The sequence below is a fragment of the Triticum urartu genome, chromosome 3, assembly GCF_003073215.2.
Source record: "Triticum urartu cultivar G1812 chromosome 3, Tu2.1, whole genome shotgun sequence".
NCBI lineage: Eukaryota > Viridiplantae > Streptophyta > Magnoliopsida > Poales > Poaceae > Triticum > Triticum urartu.
The window spans coordinates 719,384,944-719,410,609 of NC_053024.1; the positions used below are offsets into that span (position 1 = coordinate 719,384,944).

At 49.4% G+C, this 25,666-nt stretch overlaps 1 protein-coding gene and 2 pseudogenes across 1 annotated transcript; all 3 read left to right on the forward strand.

Moving 5' to 3' along the window:
* The first annotated feature begins 350 nt into the window (after positions 1 to 350).
* On the forward strand, positions 351 to 4,744 carry LOC125549398 (E3 ubiquitin-protein ligase RNF170-like). Its single transcript, XM_048712822.1, has 5 exons — positions 351 to 567; positions 1,459 to 1,658; positions 2,574 to 2,675; positions 4,100 to 4,151; positions 4,239 to 4,744. Exons 1-5 carry the CDS (start codon positions 411 to 413, stop codon positions 4,346 to 4,348), a joined length of 621 nt encoding a protein of 206 aa, XP_048568779.1. The 5' UTR covers positions 351 to 410; the 3' UTR covers positions 4,349 to 4,744.
* A 308-nt stretch (positions 4,745 to 5,052) lies between these two features.
* Positions 5,053 to 6,415, forward strand: LOC125549399 (annotated as a pseudogene).
* Positions 6,416 to 12,109: 5,694 nt separating this feature from the next.
* LOC125549400 lies at positions 12,110 to 13,226 on the forward strand (annotated as a pseudogene).
* The last annotated feature ends 12,440 nt before the right edge of the window (positions 13,227 to 25,666 follow it).

The following is a 25,666-nucleotide window of genomic DNA, read 5'->3' on the forward strand; positions in this document are numbered from 1 at the left end:
GTATGGGCTGTCTTTGTGTCTCATATATCACTCTCCTCGTGCGCGCTCGGCAGTAGCAGATGTGTTGTGTGGGCCTAATCTAGTCTCAGGCGGGCCCGTTGGTGGTGCCTGCGGGGGCGACATGTTGTCTCAAGCACATTAAGGTGGCGATGATCTGAGCTGGCCATGGAGATCGCTCTCTTATATACTCTCTCTGTTCCATAATATAAGAGCTGATCGGGATTTGAGACTTTTTGGCTTGACCTTGGAGAATACCTGTTGACCTGCCTCCCTTCCCCCTTGGGACGCCACGCCGGCTCTATAAATATCCTCCCGCATTCTCCGCCTCCCGGTACTGCCCCTCGCCTCACCTCACCTCACCTCACCTCACTTGGAGCGCGCCGCGGGAAAACCCTCGACCGAGCTTCCAGATGCTTCCAGAAGTTTCCAGAGGACGGCGCCGCCCCGAGATGGCCCCGGCGTCCGCCCCCGCCTCCGCGGCCCCTCCCGTCGGCGCGCACTGCGCCGTGTGCCGCGGCGTCGACATCTCCGTCCCCCACCAGGCCAACTGCTCCCACTGGTTCTGCGGTAAGCACCACTTCGCTCGCCGCCTTTCCCCTCCAATCCCTCCGCCCGCTAGGTAGGTCTCTCCGCCCGGGCTGCTCCGCGCGCCGCCGCGCCCGCGCGCGCTCGATTTGGCTCCTCGATTTCGCGTCCGCGTTTCGTATATATGCTTCGTCGCGATACGGGGCCTGCGTTGGGGTTGGGGTTGGGTTGAAATGCTTCGCAGCCTCTCGTTGGACGCGGGTGCGGATCGGCGTTGTGGTGTGCCGACTTGACATGGATTGCTTGGTTCCGGTAGCTGCTTAGCCATGGACACGCATTTGGCCATGGCGGATGTCGCGCAGTTGTTCGTTAATTCCATGCGGGTTGTTTGGTTGGTGGTGCCTCTGCTATGCGCGCACCTCCGTGGCTTGTAATGTGCTGATTTTAGTTAAATTGCTTAGTTCCGATAAGTGCTTGGCTGTGCTGCCTTGTGTGATTTTCAGCGTTATGGGGGAGAGTTTGATGCCATTTTGTTCGGGGCCGTGCATTTGGCATCTGTAGATGTGTTATGATGCAGGGTTTGCAGCTCGGATCATGTTTGTCTTGTAATTGTTGTGTGGCATCTGGCATGTCTGATCATTCCTAGACATTATGTTATATGTATGGACCTTGTGCGCTTGTGGAACTTCAGATGCTTGTCCATGTAAGTCTAGTGCATTAATTCGTGCAATGTTTGAGTCCATGGCAGTGTCAATTGCTGGTACTGGAATGCTCAATTATGCTGCTTTGCTTACTTCAGTTTGATGCTCGACTCGGCTAGTCGGCTTTGTGTTTTGGGCTGCTGGTTAGTTTGACTGCTGGCAAACGCTTTGGTCCTGGACCATTGATAAACAAAATTACTCACTGCTGGCACTGCCATTTGTTTGTGTACAGGACATTGCATTGTGGGGGTGTGGCTACAGGGATCTGTCCTTCGGCCATCCAATTGCCCTGTTTGTCGTCGCCCCATAACGCTGCTGGTACCTTCTGAAGTTGCTTCCCTGCTGCGTGATGAGCCAGAAATCGCTCCTGTCATGAACCGAATTCAGCAGTACAATGGCCGTTTTGCTGGAGTACCTCACAGTATGATACAGGTATACCTGCCATGTCTTCTAGATAGACCCTTTCTACCTATACTGAGTGCCATTGCAGTCTAGATTACATCAGTGGAAAAGGCCGAAGTGCACTTGATTAGAGATCAGTACATGATTTTTTTCCCTTGGCTTCTTTCTCATGTATAAATTTCGGACATTTTCAAATGAAATTTTACTTCCATCTCTGAAAATATAACTAAACAGAGTTGTACTATTTTAGATTTGTTTGATGAAATCCTATTAATTTATCTATATCAGTCTGTTGAAGCAGTTCTATTATCACCGCATACTTGTACAGTCCATTGTCCTAAAAGTGGCAAGTAACCCTTTGAATTTGCTTTGAAATAAATCCAGGTACTGAGACTCAAATGTCTATCTGAGGGTAGTAGGGTACATTTGATACTCGGTTGTTGATACACTGTATTGACAACTAACTAATTGAGCAATGTAAATTATCAGAGACAATTCTTGGTTAAATGGCTTGTGCAACATTATTTGAGTTCACAGATTATGTTAATTTGTTACTGTATGTTCATATATATTTGTAAGACTTGCCTGTAAAGACAACTGTTCTGCCCAGCTAGAAAGGCTGCACCCATCCATGTTAGTCCATTAGAAGTAAGAGTACGTGTAATCCTCACCATGCTGCCAAATTCATGGTCTTGAACTTTGATTGTCTGTTGTACAATAGTGAAGTCAAACAAGTACTAATTACTAATTTGTTCTCTATCTGGAACTGAGCATGCTCGGCAATTGTTAGACATAATCACTATCCAACGCAGATGCATGTTGTATGTGAATCACAAGCTAAGAGTCAAAAGCATGCTCTTATCACATAAAACTGTGGTTGTTTTTCTTTTCATCTCATCTAATGGCAGGCAATGCTTTTCATTTGCTGGATATCTGTTTTTGCAGTGGTTGCTGGACCAGCCCTTTTACATGAGGAGGATGCTGGCAGAATTCAGAGACACACGCCAAGAACCTCCCTCCTCCTTCAAAATCCAAGTCGCATTGGCAGTAAGTCCATCCATGTGTCCATTAGTTCAGTTCTACCATCTTCATTTATCATGCGATGTTGTTGGGCCTGATAGTTGGATAATGGCAATTAGGGACCAGATAGCATACTCTAGTGCTTGCAGTGAGCTATTTACTAGATTCTGGATGGTGTCAGTGGATCAGTAGAGCGATATCAGTATTCCAAAATCCTAGTTAATTACTTCATGATGTTCTGAGTTGTCGCTTCTAGATTACTAGTTTACCAACTGAAAGTCGTTTTTTGGGTTGCTACACTCTAAAAGGAATTACAGAGCCTGTCCATGTCAAACACCGAAATTCATAGGTCGAATTCATATGGAAAATCATAGAAAGTGTGAGATTATTGTACATCATAGTTCCTTCTTGTGGTTTTTTATAATTTCACCTGTAGTGGGCCAATATTTATGTTCTCTTTGTTATTTTCTTCATATTTTACTATATATTGTTTCCATATTTTTTTATATTTCCACATCACTCATGTAATGCACTTTGAATAACAACTGTTATCTCATTGGAAATTCTGTTTTGAGTAATGGGGGATCAATTTCATATTTCTCAAGAGAATGGCGTTTTTTATTGGATGAACTTTTCGTTATATATATGGCTAAATTTCATTTCCTGAATGCTTGTCGATTCTTGGCATGCGATGATTTAGAAACTACTCCCTCCATTCCTAAATATAAGCCCTTTTAGAGATTCCAATATGGACTACATACGGAGCAAAACGAGTGAATCTACACTCTAAAATATGTCTATATACATCCGTACTAGTCCGTATTGAAATCTCTAAAAAGGCTTATATTTAGAAACGGAGGCAGTACTTGATAAGAATTAGGAAAATATGTGTGAGTTCAGAAAGCCCATCTCATCTAGCATATCACCACCAGTCATTGCATATTGAAACCCTTGTACCTTTCTGAGTTAATTATACTTCCATAATATTCCGAGTTATCTTGCTTGGATACTGGCATATACTCTGCTGAAACCCCACCATGCAAAGCTTTTGAAATTGAACATAGAATATTATGTTGCTGTCGAGGTTTAGACTGTCGTGAAGATAAATGAACTATGATCAAGTCTTGAAGAATCACCGAATTTTCTCCTCGGTGTTTGTCTGTTTAGGCCATTGTAGGATCTTGTTTTACTATGTCATCCTCTGCTCTAGGTCTGGGCCATCGTCCGGATTAGATAGGATATGCTATCGTGTCTGATTTCAGTTACCCTTCTGTGTGAACCTTGAACTACTGGTTTAGCTTCGGCCACTGAGTTTACTATTAGCAATGTTTCAGTCTTACCGGTAACTAGCAGCAGTCATGATACAAATTCGTCAAGCATGTACAATCTAACATCACTTTGATCATTTAAAATCTTGCTATTCTAAACCGACTTTGTTGGATGGCTTGCAGGCAACCCTCGCTCTGGTGTACCTCGCGAGCCCTATTGACCTTTTCCCTGAAGGTAAGGCAGCTAGTTGGTTCAGTCATCTTACTCCTCTCCTCTGGCAAACAAGAGCGTATGTATATGATTACGCTGTTTTGTTTCCAGCTTTCCTGGGGTGCCGTGGTCTGCTGGATGACATCCTAGTGCTCATCGTCGCGTACGCCTTCATCTGCGCCGCCTACCGGGATATCCTCGTTGCCCGACACGCCGTGTGAACTGGTTGGTCGGTATGATGCCAGCAGTTACTGACTGACGGATAGACGGAACTGAACTTGGTGAAGGCAACATAGTGAGTGATGTATACAGCACATATACTTTGACTTTGGGTGGTAATCTCGTTCTGGTAGATACGTACGCACGACCCGTTGGGCTCAAGCTATATTGGTGGGTTAGGGTCTTGGGTTCGAGATTCATATGCCATGCTCGTGCCTGAATGCTCAAATGTTAGGTCGGGAGATATATAGTTAGATCTCTTTGACAGTATGCGTGTTTCGTGAATGACTTGTAGCCATCCCAGCTCATGCCATAGTGCTCATTAGCCATTGTAATGTTGAATGATAGGTCTGTTGGTACTAGTGCCCTATGCTGTAAGCTAGATAGTCGGTTAGTTGTATTTTGTCAGATTGGTTGCATTCCAAAGCCTGAACCGTCTACTTTTCTGAAAAACTCAACGTACATCGATTATTGCCTGATGTGATCCGATTGATAAGATCGGGTCCAACGGAGAGATTCTATATATCCCATTGTTTGACAATCACAATCGGACGGCCAAAGATCTTTTGATTAGGGTTTATTTACCATCAACATAATACTTACCATATTAGCCATGCACCGTCCTTATATACGTACCTCTACAGCCATCAGCCGTCCTTAATTTACGCCAACACTTCAACATCGTCCGTCAATCGCATCGGACGCCATGGGAGACCAGGAGGTGGAGAGGCCAAGCAAGAAGGCGCGCGGGTCGTCGCCGCCACCCGCCATCTCCGACGGCCTGACAGCGTTCGCGCTCCGCCTGACCAAGAAGCTCGCCGAGGGAGACGACACCAGGGGCAGCAACATCGCCTTCTCGCCGCTGTCCCTCTACACCACGCTCGGCCTGGTGGCCGCCGGAGCCCGCGGCAGAACCCTGGTTCAGCTCCTAGCCCTGCTCGGCGCCGCGTCGGCCGATGAGGTCGCCGGGTTCGTGCGTGGCCTGGCCGCCGTCCCGTCCGGCTCCGGTGGGCCGGTCATCACCTACGCCTACGGTGTGTTTCACCAGAAACACATGGAACTCACGCCTGACTTCCTCCACACCGCCACCGAGTCTTATATTATAACGCTGAGATACGCGCCGTCGACTTCACCGAGGTCAGCACAACAAGCACTTAATAATATTTTCGTTCCTATCCGCCGTCGATCACGGGTTGACATAACCTTGTTAAACTGTTACACGACGTGCGTCCTTGTGCTTGCAGGGTGATAGGAAGAAGATCAGGAAAGAGATCAACAAGTGGGCGGCGGCGGCGACGAACAATCTCATCTCGGAGATCCTGCCGGAGAGGTCATTGTCCCAACTTTCAAGGTTCGTGCTCACCAACGCCGTCTACTTCAAGGGCGTCTGGGAGACCCGCTTCCCTGAAAAGCTCACCGAGAAGCGCGAGTTCCACCCCCTCGGGGACGCGGACCCAGACCACGTCCCCTTCATGACCCTGCCGGGAGAATGCAAGCTCTTCGCTTCACACCGCAAAGGCTTCAAGGTGCTCAAACTCCCGTACAAGGCCGGTGATTCCTCCGCCACCCCTGCCACCATGTCATCGCGGTACTCCATGTGCATCTTCCTCCCCGACAAGGACGACGGGCTGCATGCCATGGCCAGCACTCTGGCGAAGGTGGGCGGCTCTCTGCTGGACCACGTGCCCAAGCACCGTAGCAGGGTGAGGAAGCTAATGCTGCCCAAGTTCAAGATGTCATTCTTCTGCCGTCTCGCCAATGTCCTACGGGGCCTCGGACTCCGCGATGCGTTCAGCGAGAATGCTGACCTCTCCGGCCTCGTGAGGAAGACCGCCGACTGCGACGTGCGCCTGGACGAGGTGTTCCACAAGCCGGTCCTCGAGGTGAACGAGGAAGGCACCGTGGCTGCAGCCTGCACTGCCGTCACTGGACGTGTCAAGCAGACTGCAAGGAGGCCGTTAACGTTGGAGTTCATCGCCGACCACCCGTTCGCGTTTTATATCGTGGAGGAGGTCTCAGGGGCCGTGGTCTTTGCCGGTCATGTCCTTGACCCTTCTAGCTCACAGTAGTACTAATAAGGAGTATTTATGTCTCAAACAACAATAATAGATAAGTAGTAGAAAATAAACTAAACAAGTACTAATAAGGAGTATTTATGTCTCAAACAACTATAAATCGACAATACTTAATTGTAAGTATCGATAGACATCCATCTCCGCATATTGTTAAGCTCAACGATGATGCATCAGTTCTTTTTATCATGACCGGACGGATGCATGAAAATCACGTTGCGGCGTGGCAGTGTTAAGACCAGTACAGAAACACGGGTACTAGGCTCACATCGACATAACGCAAGCATGGAATGGAAAACGCACAACAACGTCCAAGTGCGTCGAAAAAAATATTCTTGGTTTACATACAAAACTCGCATGTAGGAAAAAGGCACTCGGCTTACAGCTAGGCTCGACAATGGCCTTGCCATGTGGCAATCACGGAGATGATGAATGACTCCGTGATGTTGCAGGCTTGCTTACACGTGGCCTGTTTTTTCCAAATCTATTTTTAGTGTAAAATTGATTTTTGATGTGGTGCATTGCAATTCTATTTACTTATTATTGCATTTTATTTATTTTCTGTTTTTCTCACCATTTTGTCAGAGCTAATTTTCATCGCTCTTTTTGATGCCCAGATTATCTCTCTCTAATTAATTACCATCATCTTGCCACTTCAAAGTTGTGGGGTATTGCCTTGTACTCTTCACACCCTCTAGTGTATCCATATTAAGATCACAAAGGAAAATGATAGGTTGTTCTAAACCTTAACGCGATTTGAATAATCTCTTGGTCGCAAGCCCGGAAATGTCCACCCCTTGCTTTTCTTCTCAAGGGGTGATTCACTCTGCACTATGCTATTTCTTTGTGTTAAAAGTTGTTACATGGCCATTAGAGAATCACTATGACCCACGGGACTATCCGGCAAGAAGGTTCAAGTTTTCTCTAAAAGGTGATGCTGAAATTGGTATAATTGATTGTCTCAAGAAAGTATAACCAGCTGGTTGAGGTGTGCTGGTTCAAAGATTACTAAACTTCGAAGAAACCTCACCTTGTTCGTTCAAGAAGATGGTGAAAGTTTACATGGAGCCTGGGGAAGATATTCTAAATTCTTGAATATGTGCCCTAACTATGGTTATGCTGAACATGTTATATATCATATGTTTTCTCATGGAATTAATAATGAATCCAAATCTATTCTTGATCTGAGTGCAAGAGGACGATTCATGTCTTTGACTCTTGAAGAAGGAAGAGAACTTATAGAGAAGATAATGAATGGTAAAGAGCAGTGGAAATGTTGAGGACGGAACGAAGCCCATTGAAAAAATACGCCTACTCTTCGCCGCCTACCGGGATCCTCGTTGCCTGATGTGCCGCAGGAACTGGTTGGTTGGTATGATGCCAGCAGTTACTGACTGACGGATACAGTGAACTAAACTTGTTTTTTTTAGACATGTGAACTAAAGTTGGTGAAGCTACATAGTGAGTGATGTATATACAACATATATACTATGGGTAGGCCGTATGCACCGAGGCCTTTTGCCCACAGCCGGGCAAGATGAAAAGGATTTCCTTCTTAATTCTTGCTTGATTAGATTGATACATCTCCTCTTTTTATATAGAGAGGTTTAATTGACTCCCAAGTAAGGCTTACTTGACTCCTAAGCAAGCGACCCTTATCTCTAATTAACCATAAGACTAACGTGCTATACCGCCAGTCCAGGCCATTAGGCCCATTACATACTCTAACACTACACCCCACCTGGACATCCAGCTTGTCCTTGAGCTGCAGCCTAACCAACTTATAACCATGACTCGACGCAAAACAAACATAACACTTAAAAAACAAGCCTTTTACATCTTGGCTTGTTTTATTACTCTCAACCTGAAATGGACTGGATTGATTTATTTTGGACCCCTTAACAAAAAATGGACACCATCCGCACGTCGGACGTGCACATGTACAGCCACCTGGATTCCATGGACACTATCTGGACAAAAGGAGTGCATGTGTATGGCCACCTGGAAGTGGTCGCAAGAGCGACCAGCAGAGGCGCCCTCGCGGCGGCCGGCGGAATGCAGTGGTGCTACGCGGTGCACTCCTGTCGGTGACACCCTTCCTTCTCCCCGCCGGACAGCTGTTGGTCTGCACCGCACAAAGAAGAGTGGAGGGCTTGCGATGGAGAATGACGAGGAGGGGTGCGCCCCCCAACCGCCGATCTCGCAGACTTTGAGATCGTTGCCCGCGGGGAAAACAGCATGCCCAAGATCCTCGACGCAGCGGACGAGATCGAGGTCCTTTGCGCAGCGAAGCGCAGCTGGGAGGTGCGACAGCTGTAGACCACGCATCTCCCGCACACGCTGACGTGCTAGGAGACCGCGCGCAGCAGCCTGCAGCCTCACCGCCGCCGACACGTGGCGGGTAGTGATCCAAGCCGGAAGCGGTGATGGCGACGGTGGGAACTTGATCAGCTGGATGGGGACGCCCTGGGAAGCGGTAATGGCGACGGTAGGAACTTGATCTGGTGGATCGGGACTCCCGTCGGCGCGGTCGATGCGGGGCCGAAGCTGACCAGCGGTGGTTGCTGCAGTGGAGCACCGGGCGTGGCGGAGGCTGCCAGGAGCTGCGGCTGCCGCTGTAGCCAGGGCGCGGCGGTGGATGGCAGCTGCAGCGGCCCGGCGAGCGCGGCGGAGGCCTCCTGGTGCAGCGGCAGCCACGGCGGCACGGTGGCGGCGATGGGCGGCGCAGCCGGGTGTGGCCCGTAGGACCCGGCCAAGAACATGCGGATCTCCTGGACCAACTGGATTGGGTCCTGCAGCGCTCCGGACACCTCCTCCGGGGTGAGGACGGTGGGGGTGAGCGCGACGGAGGAACCCGGCGTGGGCAGGAGCGGGGCGACGGTCGTGGTGGTCGTCGGAGGCGACGAGGTGACCGGCAGCGGAAGAGATGGGTTGGGCGACGGTGAAGACATGATCGAACCGAAGCTAGCTCTGATACCAAATTGTTATGGCGCTGCTAGAAGGAGGACGCGAGAGGGCCGGCCGTGGCCAAAAAGGCCATCAGCCGGGCAAGATGGAAGGGATTTTCTTTTTAATTCTTACTTGATTAGATTGATACATCTTCTCTCTTTATATAGAGAGGTTACTTGACTCCTAAATATGGTTTACTTGACCCCTAAGTAAGTGATTCTTATCTTTAATTAACCTTAAGACTAACGGGCTATACCGTCAGCCTAGAGGCCCATTACGTACTCTAATAGGTAAACTGGTAATCTGGTTCCGGTAGGTACATACGCACGAACCGTCGGTCATACTGTAGTGATGGGTTCGGTTTTTGGGGATCAAGATTCACATGCCATATACTTGTGTTGAATGCTAGGTCAGGTGATAGATAAGAGACCCTGTTTGACAGTATGCGTGTTTCGTGAATGACTTGTAATCATCCAAGCTCATGTCATGCTGCCGCATTTATGATCTTATTAGGGATCCTGAATTGATTAGGGATTTTATGTTATCCACATGCCAATTTAATGTCGAATATTAGGTCAGTAAATATATAGATCTGTTCGATAGTATAATGTCTCAAAACATTGTATGTATTTTAATCTGCTATTTCATGTATAGTGTCAAGATCATGCTCGCTCACTCACCAATTAGAGTGAATTACAAAAAACCATCACATTTTAAGTTCATATCTGAATTTACTACCACGTTTCGTGTGCGCCCCAAAAATCTACCAGTTTCCTTGCTAATTTTCTTAATAAACACTTATGATCGATTAAGGGCGATTTAATACAATTCCTGACATCCTGGGCCGTGTTTAGGTCCGCATGACACTGTTTGCGTTGTCTGTTTGCGTTGAGTGTTAAATCAGAGATGACGCCGTGTTGCTCCCAGTCGGGCACCTCCTCCCACCTCGGACATCGCCGTGGCACGCCCAGCAGCTCAGGTTCCCCGCACATGGCGTCGTCCTTCTGGCTGGCCGACATGTCCGCCACTGTGAGTGCCGCGGGCACGCCGGTATGGGTGAGCATGGCCACGAGGAGCTGGGCAGAGAAGAGGTCGGAAGAAAGATGGCAGATAGTCATAGGAGAGCAATGGGCCGCCGATGCGGTGAGGCGGCGTGCCATGGCTGTGAGCGCACATGACCTCAAGGCGGCTCAGGGCGTCGCGAGGGAGGCTGGGAAGGAGCAGGAGGAGGTGGAGAAGTTCGGGGGGCATCGCTCTCCGGTGGCGTCGCCGGAGGCCGGCAGGAGGAGGGTTCACGGCGGCGTGCCGCCGTCGAGCGCGCATGCGGCGGTCTCCCTGGTGGTTGTGCGATCCGGTCATGGTTAGGATTAAGATGTAGGTGGACTGCTGGCTTAGTGGGTTGGCTGGAAAACTGGGTGGCTGACGGATGGGCCCTCCCTCAAAACTAAAAGCCAACAAACACGGGCTGTCAGAAATTGGATTAAATCATCCCAAACCGGTCATCAGTGTTTATTGAGAAAATTAGCAAGGAAAATGGTAGATATTTGGGGCCCCTAAGAAATGTGGTAGCAAATTCAGATATGTACTTGATTGCAATTCACTCCACCAATTACATAAGGACTCAGTCGCTAGCCTGGAATTTAGAGGGGAGTCATGCTAGGGTTTATATTGCAAAGGGGAATGTAGAGCCCAATTACTCCAGTGGCAGCTAGGGTTTACAACCCGATTACATTCGATGCCTTGTCGAGGAGGGATCCAAGGCTTTATATAGAGCTATTACATTACTGAATGGTAAAAAGAGAAGGGGAAGATGACAGCGACTTGATTAAAAGGGGCCAGCAGGGTACTTGAATGCCGGCTATTGGATAGAGATCAGAGGTGGAGCCTCACATATAGTGGTATCTAATTAAACAGCTAATTCAGAGTGGAGCCTGACATATACGTTGCATCTGCAGTTGGCTAGTTGTATTTTGTCAGATGCATTCTGTCCCAAAGCCTGAACCCTCATCCGCTGATATCAAAGTCTGAACCCAGCACTATGCCATGCTGATATCGAATGTTTTCGGTCAGGACATATATAGAGACCATCCAAAGGCCACCCAAGCCTTATTTTTTTTTTTCTGATTCTGAAACCCTGAGTCTGAACCTGATCTGGTTGGCCTCAACTCGGATGATTATTATTGGCTGATCATATTGATAAGATCAGATCCAACGGAGAGATCATATCCCATTGTTTGGCAATCAAAATCCGACGGCCAAAACATCTTTTTGGTTAGGGTTTTAGCATCCACATACTTACCATATTAGATATGCGCCGTTCTTATATATTGTCCCGTAGTCACCCGCCGTCTTATTGCTAATTTACGCCAACGCTTGTAAACATCGTCAATGGGAGACCAGGAGGAAGCGAGGCCAACCAAGAAGGCACGCGGGTCCTCGCCGCCACCTGCCATGGGCTCCGGTAGCCTGACGGCGTTTGCGCTCCTCCGCCTGGCTAAGAAGCTCGCTGAGGGCGACGACACCATGAACAGCAACATCGCCTTCTCGCCCCTGTCCCTCTACACCACGCTTGGTCTGGTGGCCGCCGGAGCCCGTGGCAGAACCCTGGATGAGCTCCTAGCCCTGCTCGGTGCCGCATCGGCTGACGAGGTCGCCAGATTCGTACGCGACCTCGCTGCTGACCCGTCCGGGTCCGGTGGGCCGATCATCACCTACGCCTATGTTGTGTTTCACCAGAAACACATGGAGCTCACGCCGGACTTTCTCCACACCGCCACCGAGTCCTACAGCGCCGAAATACGCGCAGTGGACTTCGCTAAGGTAGCAATTGACTCAACTATTACATCCGTCCCAAAATTCTTGCTTTAGAATTTAGATTTGTCTAGACACAATACAGATGTATCTAATACTAAAATGCGACTATATACTTTCGTATCCGTATCTAAAAAAATCTAAGACACTTTTTTCTGGGACGGAGGGAGTATTTTGATCGCCGTTTCACATTGGCAATGGTACAGGTCCTTCATTGACTGTTACAACGTGCATGTGTAGGATGAGGCCAGGGAGGAGACCAGGAAGGAGATCAACCTGTGGGCGGCGGCAGCGACGAACAATCTCATCTCGGAGATCTTGCCCGAGGGTTCATTGACCGACCTCTCGAGGTTCGTGCTCACCAACGCCATCTACTTCAAGGGTGCGTGGGAGACCCGCTTTCCCAAGAAGCTCACCGAAGACCGCGAGTTCTACCGCCTTGACGGCGCTGATCCCGTGGAAGTCCCCTTCATGACCCTGCCAGGAGAATGCCAGCTCTTCGTCTCATACAACGAAGGCTTCAAGGTGCTGAAGCTCCCGTACAAGGCTGGTGACGGTGCCATGTCGCGGTACTCCATGTGCGTCTTCCTCCCGGACAAGGAAGAGGGGTCGCATGATATGGTCCGCTCTCTGGAGGAGGTGGGCGGCTCCCTGCTCGACCACGTGCCGATGTACCGTAGCAGTGTGAGGGAGATTCTGCCGCCCAAGTTCAAGCTGTCATTCTTCTGCGGTCTCTCCAAACTCCAAAGTCCTTCGTGGCCTAGGAGTCCAGGAGGCATTCAGCAAGGAGGCCGACCTGTCCGGTATCATGGAGAAGAGCGTCTGCGACGTGCGCTTGGACGAGGTGTTTCACAAGGCTGTCGTCGAAGTGAACGAGGAAGGCACCGTGGCAGCTGCCTGCACTGCCGTCATTGGCCGCAAGAAGCAATGTGCAAGGAGATCGTTGGAGTTCATCGCCGACCACCCGTTCGCGTTTTATATCGTGGAGGAGGTGTCAGGGGCCGTGGTCTTTGCCGGTCATGTACTCGACCCTTCTAGCTCACAGTAATAATAAGCAGTAGTAATTTTATTCGAGCTCCTAGTTAAGTACTATTCTGCCTCAAACAACAATAGATAATCGCACGTCGCAGAATTTGGCCCTTTGTTTGTTTTTCTGTCATTATTAAAATATCGATGGTCATCCATCTCTGCATTTTGGCAAGCTCAACGTTGATACATCCTCCCATCATGACCTGATGGATGCATCCATAAATAAGTGTGGTGCTGAGAGATATCAGGGTTTTATTGCCGCAAGTAACATGGTGATAGACTGGTGATGCAATAAGTGTGGTCATTGGTGCTCTCACTGTACGTTCTGTAGTGAATTGATTGTTACTTGGTTGGGTTGATGCAACACACGCCGATGAGAGCACTGGTTCCACCCCGAAGAGAGAAACTTCATTGATCACTGTGACATAACGGAACGGTTATGGCGTCACTTTTTCACTTTTCACCAGATCAATGTTTCAATCTTCTTGCGGAGAGACTTAGATTCCCTACAATTTAACCCATGTACTTTCAAGAGTAGACTACAGCTTCTGCAAACACCACGTCGATTTTCTTCAGGGTTAATCTCAACTCTTTGCTCTTAACATAGGCCAAGGCTCTGTTTTGAGGGGTACAACACTGAGAAATCCATGATTGTATGTTGGACCATTTGCCAGTCCCATCTGGTTCCTCTACCAACTTGAGCTTAGCGTTGGACCATTTGCCAGTCCCATCTGGTTCCTCTACCAACTTGAGCTCAGCGTTGGACCACTTGTCGGTCCCATTTGGTCCCTCTTCTTAGTTCTTGAGCTCGGCTTCAGGCATCTCTGTCGTGAACCGAGGAGGGAAGTGCATAGTAGTTGCGTTCGATTTTGTCCAGGAACTTCCCCCCTCTTCTTCCTCAACCTCGATGCAGTGAAAACTATCTCCACGAATACGATGGCCCATCATTTAGAGTTGGGAAGTCAATTGTAGCGTGCCCCTCTACCTTACACAGGAAGTACAGTGGTGGTGGTGGTGGTGGTGGGGGGGGGGGGGGGGGGGGGGGGTCGTAAACAATCTAGAAGTGGCCAAGGCGACTTCATCGGAAACATTTCGAATTAGTTGTAGCCTCTATCACCAACACCTTGCCTGCCCCTTATTTTGCTGATGGCCTTGCCTGCCCCTTATTTTGCTGGTGTTTCGACTAGAAATGCTTCTGGGACCCTTTGTATGGCTTGTGGTAGTCGGGCGCCCGTGGTAGTCCCGGGAGGTGCTGGATCAGGTAGCATTACATGCATGCTCACAATGAGCAGCTGGAATCGGTGGGGTTGGCATTATTGCAGCCAAGGAACACGCCCAACACACAACAGCTTCCTGCCCAGTGTTAAACAATGTATATACGGTGTATCTATAAATCGTATACGCGTGCGTGCATCTAGTTAGTTGTAACCATAGTTGGGCTGTTGTGATTGTGTCTTATCTAGATTATGACTTGTAGATCAATCCACAGCCCAACAACCCTTGTATATCTCGCGGCCTTGTGCCTATATAAACATGCACGCCTCCCTGCTAAGAGCATACGCTATAGCCTCATTTTCCACATGGTATGAGAGCCAAGAGGTCTTGAGTCCAAGACCCGGCTGGCGCAATAAAATTGCAGTCCACTTTCGATCCACGTTTAGGCCTGAGGGAGCCACACGTGAGGAGGAGTGTTGACGTATAATATGTTGCCTAGTCTCTTCCATCAGATCAGTCTTTTGGTTTTCTTGTGTCAAAGGGAGATACGTTGCTGTTCCAACTCATCTAGTTATGTCATCCTCCTCCTCTGTTGCCATGGCTTCTCCCTCCCTCGTGTCGCTCGGCCACACCATCACCGAAGAGCTCACCAGGGAAAATTTCTTGGTGTGGAAGGCGCAAGTCCTGCCGCATGATACATCCATTTTGCATCATGCTTTTATATCGATATTTATTGCATTATGGGCTGTTATTTCACATTATGTCACAATACTTATGGCTATTCTTTCTTATTTTACAAGGTTTACATAAGGAGGGAGAATGCTGGCAGCTGGAATTCTGGGCTGGAAAAGGAGCAAATATTAGAGACCTATTCTGCACAACTCCAAAAGTCCCGAAACTCCACGGAATACCTTGTAATAAATAATGAAAAATCCTCGCCAAAGATGAAGACCAGGGGGCCCACACCCTTTCCACGAGGGTGGGGGGCGCCCCCCCTAGGGCGCGCCCCCTACCTTGTGGGCCCCCTGGTGGCTCTCAGATGACCATCTTCTCCAATATGAAGTCTTTCGTCGAGAAAAAAATAAGAAGCAACCTTTCGGGACGAAACTCCGCCGCCACGAGGCGGAACCTTAGCGGATCCAATCTAGAGCTCCGGCAGAGCTGTTCTGCCGGGGAAACTTCCCTCCCGGAGGGGGAAATCATTGCCATCGTCATCACCAACGCTCCTCTCATCGGGAGAGGGCAATCTCCATCAACATCTTCATCAGCACCATCTCATCTCAAAACCCTAGTTCATCTCTTGTATCCAATTCTTGTCTGCAACTCCGGGATTGGTGCTAGTAGGTTGCTAGTAGTGTTAATTACTCCTTGTAGTTGATGCTAGTTGGTTTAATTGGTGGAAGATCATATGTTCAGATCCTTTATGCATATTATTACCCCTCTGATTATGAACATGAATATGCTTTGTGAGTAGTTACGTTTGTTCCTGAGGACAAGGGAGAAGTCTTGCTATTAGTAGTCATGTGAATTTGGTATTTGTTCGATATTTTGATAAGATGTATGTTGTCTAGCCTCTAGTGGTGTTATGTGAACGTCAACTACATAACACTTCACCATTATTTGGGCCTAGAGGAAGGCATTGGGAAGTAATAAGTAGATGATGGATTGCTAGAGTGACAGAAGTTTAAACCCTAGTTTATGCGTTGCTTCATAAGGGGCTGATTTGGATCCATATGTTCCATGCTATGGTTAGGTTTACCTTAATACTTTTGTTGTAGTTGTAGATGCTTGCAATAGAGGTTAATCATAAGTGGGATGCTTGTTCAAGTAAGAACAGCACCCAAGCACCGGTCCACCCACATGTCAAATTATCAAAGTGCCGAACGCGAATCATATGAACGTGATGAAAACTAGCTTGACGATATTCCCATGTGTCCTCGGGAGCGCTTTTCCTTATATAAGAGTTTGTCCAGGCTTGTCCTTTACTACAAAAAGGATTGGGCCACCTTGCTGCACTTTATTTACTTTTGTTACTTGTTGCTCGTTATAAATTATCTTATCACAAGACTATCTGTTACCACTTATTTCAGTACTTGCAGAGAATACCTTGTTGAAAACTGCTTATCATTTCCTTCTGCTCCTCATTGGGTTCGACACTCTTACTTATCGAAAGGACTACAATAGATCCCCTATACTTGTGGGTCATCACCGCATATCAAAGAGACAGGGATGATGGGCTACCTCGACGGCTCTATCAAGGAACCGGACGCCCTCCTTGTCTCTGAGAAGGAGATCGCAGATGGGAAGAAGGAGATCGTCACCGCGCCCAACCCGGAGTACTCCATCTGGGTAACGGAGGATCAACAGGTGCTTACGTTCCTGATTGCTTCTCTTTCTCGCGATGTTCTCATGTAAGTCTCCAATCACACCACCTTTGTTAGCATCTGGCAAGCCCTGCTTCAGAGCTTCTCATCACAGTCCAGGGCACGCACCATCTAGCTCCGCTCCGCCCTGGGCAACACGCGCAAGGGAGACCTCTCGGCCGCAGCCTACTTCACCAAGATGAAGGACATCGCCGATGAACTCGCAGCCGCCGGGAAGCCCCTTGGAGAGGATGATCTTGTCGATCAAATCCTCCAAGGCCTGGTGCACGAACCCGACTACAACGGCTTCGTCTCTGCCGTCTCCACACGCGCTGCCACGGATCAACAGATCGGGCTCACTGAGCTCTTCTCATTGCTCCTGGAGGCTGAGGCCCACATCACCGCCCAGCAGGCGGCCTTCCACTCCAACCACTCGGCCAACCTCACGTCTCGTGGTGGCCGCGGCCGCGGCGGCGGCTGCTGCAGCGGTGGCGGTCGTGGCGGCTACAACAACAACTCAGGACCGCCCCGCTACAACGACAACTCCGGTGGCGGCTTTCTGGTGGTGCGCCGCGCAAGTAGGGTGGTGACCGCGGTGACCGCGAGCGCTGCCAGATTTGCAAGGAGGAAGGGCATGGAGCGTGGCGCTGCAGGAAACGCTACGACAGGAACTACAACAACAATGTTCGCAACCCCGCAGGAGGTGGTGGTGGTAGCGGCAACAATGGTGGTGGCGATGGTGGCAATGGCAGCCAACATCGTGCTGCCAACGCTACTCATTCATACAGTGTAGATACAAATTGGTATCTTGACACCGGTGCCACCGATCACCTCACCAGAGAACTGGAAAATCTCGCTGTTTGGGACCGCTACACCGGCAACGAATAGATTCATACGGCCAGCGGACAAGGTATGGACATTGCACACATCGGGCACTCAGTTTTATCTACTCCCTCCGGATCATTGAAACTAAACAATATCTTGCATGTTCCTAATTCTCCGCAAAGCCTACTTTCTGCCTATCAACTCATGAAAGATAATCATGTGTTTATTGAACTTCACCCTGAAACTTTTCTTGTCAAGGATCAGGATACCCGGAGGACCATACTACAAAGCAAGAGTAGGTGGCGTTTGTTTCCAGCACCGGGCGACACAGTGCTCCCCAAGGGCAAGCCCTTGGGGCGATCAAACCATCTACATCCCGGTGGCACAAGCGTCTAGGGCATCCTTCTCTTCCGGTCGTCCAGAAAATTGTTCGAGATTTTAATCTTCCCGTGTCCAATAAACAAGATCATCTTCTAGTTTGTGATGCATGTCAGATGGCCAAGAGCCATCAACTTCCTTATCCTCGCTCAGTTAGTGAATCCCAAGCTCCTTTAGAGCTAGTTTTCTTCGATGTTTGGGGTCATGGACCCGTCTCTGTAGGCAGGCAAAAGTACTATGTCAGTTTTATTGATGGTTCCAGCAAGTTTAGTTGGATCTATTTGCTTAAAAACAAATCTGATGTGTTTGAGAAATTCCATCTTTTTCAAGCTCATGTTGAACGTTTGTTTAATCGCAAAATTATTGCTATGCAAACGGACTGGGTTGGTGAGTATCAAAGTTTGAACTCTTTCTTTGAGCGCATTGGCATTACTCGTCACGTTTCTTGTGCCCATGCGCACCAACAGAATGGATCCGCTGAGCGGAAACATCGACATATAGTGGAAGTTGGTCTTTCTCTCTTGGCACATGCGTTTATGCCCATGAAGTTTTGGGAAGAAGTGTTCCTCACAGCCATGTACCTCATTAATTGTGTGCCTAGTAGAGTCATCAAAAATCAAACTCCACTAGAATGTCTCTTTGGCACAAAACCCAACTATAGCTTTCTTCGCATTTTTGGTTGTGCCGTATGGCCAAATTTGCGTCCCTTTAACAAGCATAAACTTGAGTTCCGCTCCAAACAATGTGCTTTTTTGGGTTATAGTACTCTCCACAAAGGATATAAATGTCTAGACATCTCCTCCGGACGAGTCTATATTTCTCGTGACGTGGTCTTTGATGAACAAGTTTTTCCCTTTGCTAGTCTTCATCCAAATGCCGGTGCCCAACTCCACAAAGAACTTGTTTTGCTCCCCTCCCATCTTCTACCTTCACCCAACTTTATTCCAGGGGGAGTCGATGCTGCTGGTCCTGTGTCGATGGCTAATACTCTTGATGAAGGGTCTGCTCATAGTGTGCAGGAAACAGGGCCGGTCAATCACGAAGAAATTGGCGAAAACAGTCATGATTTTATGCAGCAAATGGGAGATTCCACAGAAGATCCAGGCGCGCGGCCTTCGATGCTGATTCTGGCGGGCGTATCTCCTCGGGATCTGGCGCTGCAGCGACGTCAGGCGAATCTCCCATGGGATCGCTGCATGTAGATGAGACCGGCGGTCGGCCAGGCAGGCCCGCTATCGCCCTGTCCCCTGGTCGCGCCAGCCCGCCTCGGTGCGGGCCGCAGATCCCTCTTTTGCGGTCGAGCGCGGCCCACGTGGCCGTCCTGGCGCGGGGCGCACTGGCCTGGGCGGATCGGGCTCCTCCCAGCCGCCGGCGCCGAGTCCTTCGCCGCCAAGTGGCGGGTCTGCACCAAGCTCTGCCACGGGATCTCAACATGAGTTCTCCCTTGGATCCGGTGCGGCACACTCTGGATCTTCTGCAGATTCTGTGTCCAATTCCGATTATGCTGTTTCTGCATCAACAAACAGGCTTCAGGTTCGGGCTGATCAACCAGCCTTGCCCTCTCCTGTGTGCATGTTAGGGAACGTAGTAATTTCAAAAAAATTCCTATGCACACGCAAGATCATGGTGATGCATAGCAACGAGAGGGGAGAGTGTTTTCCACGCACCCTCGTAGACCGAAAGCGGAAGCGTTAGCACAACGCGGTTGATGTAGTCATACGTCTTCATGATCCGACCGATCAAGTACCGAACGCACGGCACCTCCGAGTTCAGCACACGTTCAGCCCGATGACATCCCTCGAACTCCAATCCAGCCGAGTGTTGAGGGAGAGTATTGTCAGCACGACGGCGTGGTGATTATGATGATGTTCTACCGATGCAGGGCTTAGCCTAAGCACCGCTACATTATTATCGAGGTGGACCATGGTGGAGGGGGGCACCGCACATGGCTAAAAGATCAACTGATCAATTGTTGTGTGTCTAGGGTGCCCCCTGCCCCCGTATATATAGGAGCAAGGGGGGGGGTGCGGCCGGCCATGACTCCCACCCTTTTCCTAGTTGGATTAGGACTTGGGAGGGGGAAAGAGGAGGGAGAGAGGAAGGAAGGGGGGCGCCCCCCTCTCCTTGTCCTATTCAGACTAGGGGGGAGGGGCGCGCGGCCCAGCCCTGGCCGCCTCTCCTCTTCTCCGTAAAGGCCCACTAAGGCCCATTAACCTCCCATGGGGTTCCGGTAACCTCCCGGTAGTCCGGTAAAATCCCGATTTCACCCGGAACACTTCCGATATCCAAACATAGGCTTCCAATATATCAATCTCCATGTCTCGACCATTTCGAGACTCCTCGTCATGTCCGTGATCACATCCGGTACTCCGAACAACCTTCGGTACATCAAAACATATAAACTCATAATATAACTGTCATCGAAACGTTAAGCATGTGGACCCTACGGGTTCGAGAACTATGTAGACATGACCGAGACACTTCTCCGGCCAATAACCAATAGCGGAACCTAGATTCTCATATTGGCTCCCACATATTCTACGAAGATCTTTACCGGTCAGACCGCATAACTACATACGTTGTTCCCTTTGTCATCGGTATGTTACTTGCCCAAGATTCGATCGTCGGTATCTCAATACCTAGTTCAATCTCGTTACCGGCAAGTCTCTTTACTCGTTCCGTAGTACATCATTCCGCAACTAACTCATTAGTTGCAATGCTTGCAAGGCTTAAGTGATGTGCATTACCGAGAGGGCCTAGAGATACCTCTCCGACAATCGGAGTGACAAATCCTAATCTCGAAATACGCCAACCCAACAAGTACCTTCGGAGACACCTGTAGAGCACCTTTATAATCACCCAGTTACGTTGTGATGTTTGATAGCACACAAAGTGTTCCTCCGGTAAACGGGAGTTGCATAATCTCATAGTCATAGGAACATGTATAAGTCATGAAGAAAGCAATAGCAACATACTAAACGATCGGGTGCTAAGCTAATGGAATGGGTCAAGTCAATCACATCATTCTCCTAATAATGTGATCCCATTAATCAAATGGCAACCCATGTCAATGGCTAGGAAACTTAACCATCTTTGATCAATGAGCTAGTCAAGTAGAGGCATACTAGTGACATACTGTTTGTCTATGTATTCACACATGTATATGTTTCCGGTTAATACAATTCTAGCATGAATAATAAACATTTTGTCACATCCCTGTGTTAGTCATGCATTAGGATTGGTTGAACATTTGCATCATGTTTAAATTCCCAGAAAACTGAAATGGGGAATGACAGAACCCCCAGCACCCCCCTGGAATAGTATTGGCATTTGGGCATTTAAATGCTATAAAATATTTTAAATGCTCAAATAATCATAAACTAAAATGTTTGCTGTTGGATATATTCTAAGCAGTAGCCATGATTAATTTTATGATTTTTGGAAATGCCCTGGCATTTTTATTAAAGCCCTAAAGTTACAGAAACAAAGGAACTTACCTGGCGCAGCCCACCTAGCCCACCAACCGGTCCACCTGGCGGCCGAGCACTGTGCCGGCCCGCGCCAGCCAGCTGCTTCTTCCCCGCCAGGCAGGCAGGGAGGTGACGCCGGCGTGCCTGAGCTCGCCACGCCGCCACCTGCTTGCCGCCCGCGCCCCTGGACGTCTGGACGACCTCCACATCGACGCCCCGAGCCCCTGGACACGCCCATTCCCCCTGCCTCTCTCCCTCGCTCCCTCGACGCCATGGCCGACGCAGCCGCGCCCGCGCCGTCGTGAAACCCGCAGCCACCGTCGTCCACTCGTTGCCTCGCCGTGCCAAAAGGTTCCGCCGTCGTCCACTACTTCGCCTCGACCCATCCCCGAGCGCTCGCTCGCCCCGGAGACGCTGCACCGAGCTCGTCTTCAACTCCGGCCACCGGAGATCCCCTTCGCCGTCCCCGCCGCATCAGCTCGTCCCCGACCTCGCCGACTGCCTCGACGTGACCCGCGCGAGCTCAGCCACCTCCCCACCATCTCCGTTCCCTCTCTCGAGCCCCGTAGCGACTGCACGTAGCTCACCCACACGCGCCGCCGCGGAGCTCGTCGCCGACGAGGCTCCGGCCACCCAATGGCCGCGCCACCCTGTCCACTAGCCCTACCGCACCCCCAGGAGCTCAACGCACTAACCCACGCGCCTCTCCGTGCCCCCTGGCGACGAGTCCGAGCTCACCCGAGCTCCGGCCGCCGCCAAACTCGTCGCCGGCGTCGTTTCCGGCCACCCCAGCTCCACCCACTGCCACCACTCGACGCGGCTCACTCCCCGCATCACGTAGATGGTCTCCGCCGTCCTTTTGGTCGCCGGAGTGCAAAACCCGCGCTGCTCCGCCGCGTCTGGCCTCGTCGGCGGCTAAACGCCGGCGAGTTTGACCCTGTTTGACCCCGTGTGGGCCCAGGTTGACCTCCCCTGAGTCTCTGACACGTGGGACTGCCCAGCTAGTTAACTTAGATTAGCACTAATCAAAAATTAGTTAGTTAATTAACTACTGACACGCGGGCCCCCTGGTCAGGTTTGACCTGGACCGGCCTGTTGACCCCTGACGTCACTCTGACGCAATGCTGACGCAGTAAATCCTTTTCTGGATTATTCTTTAATAGGAAATTCCAGAAAATAGCTAAAACTTCTAATAATCATAGAAAATCAACCATAGCTCCAAATCAAACAATTTATATATGAAAAATGATCAGAAAAATTCAATCTATCCATCTGTAATGGTTTCATGCATGACAAAACAAGATAACCTTGCTGTTTAAGAAAAATAAGATAATGCACTTATAAGGCTATGTTAAATGAACTAACATTTGAATCTTTGATTCAAATGAGTTCATTCCTTTCTGTTTTAGCTTGCATTAGGCCAAGACACATTCATTTTGCCATGTCATAGAATGCATCATATTGTTGCATATTGTCATGTGTTGATTATGTTCGGTGTGTCTTTCGTGGTAGGTTCTGCCTCCGAGGATAATCCCGAGTATCCGTCTGAAGGGCAGTACCCTACTACCACTACATCAGGCAAGCAACCCATCGATCATTCCGATACAAACCCATGTTCTTGCTTCTGCTCTTGTTTACTTCATTAAGACAACGCGATTCAAACTGCTGTGTGCTACGGCAGTTGAACCCTTATCCTCTGCATGACCTGTCATTGCCACAGTAACTAGATGAAACCCACTAGCATGTGTAGGAGTTGATTGAGCCATGTATGTGATTCCTACCTTGCTATGCCTTCTATGCTTAGAGTTGTGTCAGGTCTGGTTCATCTGGGTGATGGGCTAGAGTGAAATGATTATGTCGGTAATGTGAGGGATGTGTTGAACATGTTTTGGTAAAGGTATCGATGAGAGGCCATGTAGGAGTACATGGTGGGTTGTTTCATTGAGGCCGTCCATAAGAACTGAGTTCTGTATGCGTGATTTAAGATTCAGCTACTACCACACATTGGGCCCTGAAATATGACCCCGCTCGACTTACTGACCCCCCTCGTCCCCTGTCCAGGAGTTGCAACTAGTTTCTGGTGTTTGAAGGGTATGTGTTGGCGGTCGTGCGTAGCGCTGACCCTAGGGGTGGGCTATGATGCGGTAGATACACTATGGCCGGGTATGCCGGGCGCCTGTTTGGCATCTTGGGACCCTGTACACATCGTTTGGGGCCGTTGAGGACACCCCGGCCGGATTTTCTTGCGGATGGAACCTGAATAGGCGATAAACCTGGACTAGAGACTTGTTCGGTTAGTCAGGTCGTGGTCTACACCCACATCGGTTTTTGCTTGAAGTCTGCCGAGCACATGTCGTGTGCAGACGCTAAGTGGTGAAAACATGTGTGATGAAGTACACCCTTGCAGGGTATAAAACTATTCGAATAGCCGCGCCCGCGGTAAAGGACTACTTGGTTTCCTATACAGTTCATAGACGAGTTAATGGATACTACTAAAAGACTCAAGATAAGTGTGAGTATCGAGGATGTCCCCCTCGTAGGATGACGAGGGAGGATCCCCGATGGAGCATTGTGTTGGTGATTAGTGGACTCGTGTGCGAAAAGTATTTTACTAGTGGAGTTCCGTGGGATAGCTTAGCCAAGAGTCAAAGCTGGCTTGCTGCAATAACTCCACCCCCTTCTTGAGAATGAGCATCTATAGTAGGTTCTGATGTAAGACTTGCTGAGTACCTTTGTACTCATGTTTGCTTAATTACTGTTTTCAGATGACAACACCGCCCCCTCCAATGGGTTTTATGTAGATCTCGACGTCGATGAGTGACTTGCCACCCAGGTGGTGATCATGGCCATGGAGGGCCCTATGTAGATAGACAGGCTTCGAGAAACCTTCTTGCTTTCTAGTGTCTGTACTCAGACTATTTGCTTCTGCATGTGCTTGTATGTTTGTATGACTTGAGTGTCGGGTCATGTGACCCCTACCTGTATGAACATGTTATGTATGGCTCTCTGGAGCCTTTAAATAAAGTACTTGAGTTGTAGAGTTTTGTTGTGAGGCCATGTTGTATTTGCACATATCGAGCATATTGTGTGTATGATTGAAATGCTTGGTTTGTGTGGGATCCGACAATCTAGTTGTTTATCCTTGGCAGCCTTTCTTATGGGGAAATGTAGTCTAGTGCTCCTCGAGCCATAGTAGTCCGCTACACCCCGGTTCACCGGAGTCCTGCTAGCCCATCACTACTGCTCAGGATACTTGACTGGCCGGCATGTGTTTCACTTCGTTCCTATGTCTGTCCCTTCGGGGAAATATCACGCGGTGACTTCCAGAGTCCTGCCTAGCCTGCTACAGCCCGGGTTCCCCGGAGTCCTGTTAGCCCAGTGTTGGGGAACATAGTAATTTCAAAAATTTTCCTACGCACATGCAAGATCATGGTGATGCATAGCAACGAGGGAAGAGTGTGATCTACGTATCCTTGTAGACCGTTCGCGGAAGCGTTATATCAACGTGGTTGATGTAGTCGTACGTCTTCACGTCCGACCGATCCAAGTACCGAAAGCACGGCACCTCCGAGTTCTGCACACGTTCGGCTCAGTGACGTCCTCGCCTTCTCGATCCAGCAAGAGGGGCGAAGTAGTAGATGAGTTCCGGCAGCACGACGGCGTGGTGACGGTGTTGGTGAAGAACAATCTCCGCAGGGCTTTGCGTAAGCACTACGAAAACTATGACGGAGGATAAACTAGAGGGGACGGGGTTGCCGGCACACAGCTTGGTGTTTTTGATGTGTCTTTGGTGCTAGCCCTGCCCCTCTATTTATATGTTGAGCCCTGGGGTCAAAACTTGGAGTAAAAGCCTCCACAAAGTCGGTTTCACCCGAAAGGCAAGAGTCCTTCTCGGACTCCAGGGCCAGACGCCAGGGTTCCCGGCGTCTGGACCCAGACGCCAGGGACCCTGGCGTCTGGCCCCTGGACTCCGTAAAACTTCCTTTTGCGCTTTCCAAAAACCTTGTGGGCTTTCCCCTTTAGCCCAAATAAAGTGTTCTCGTACCCAAACATTTTGGGAAACATCCGGAACCCCTTCCGGTGATTTCCGGAACCCTTCCGGTGACCAAACACTATTATCCCATATATCAAACCTTATCTCCGGACCATTCTGGAGTTCCTCGCCATGTCCGTGATCTCATCCCGGACACCGAACAACATTCGGTCAC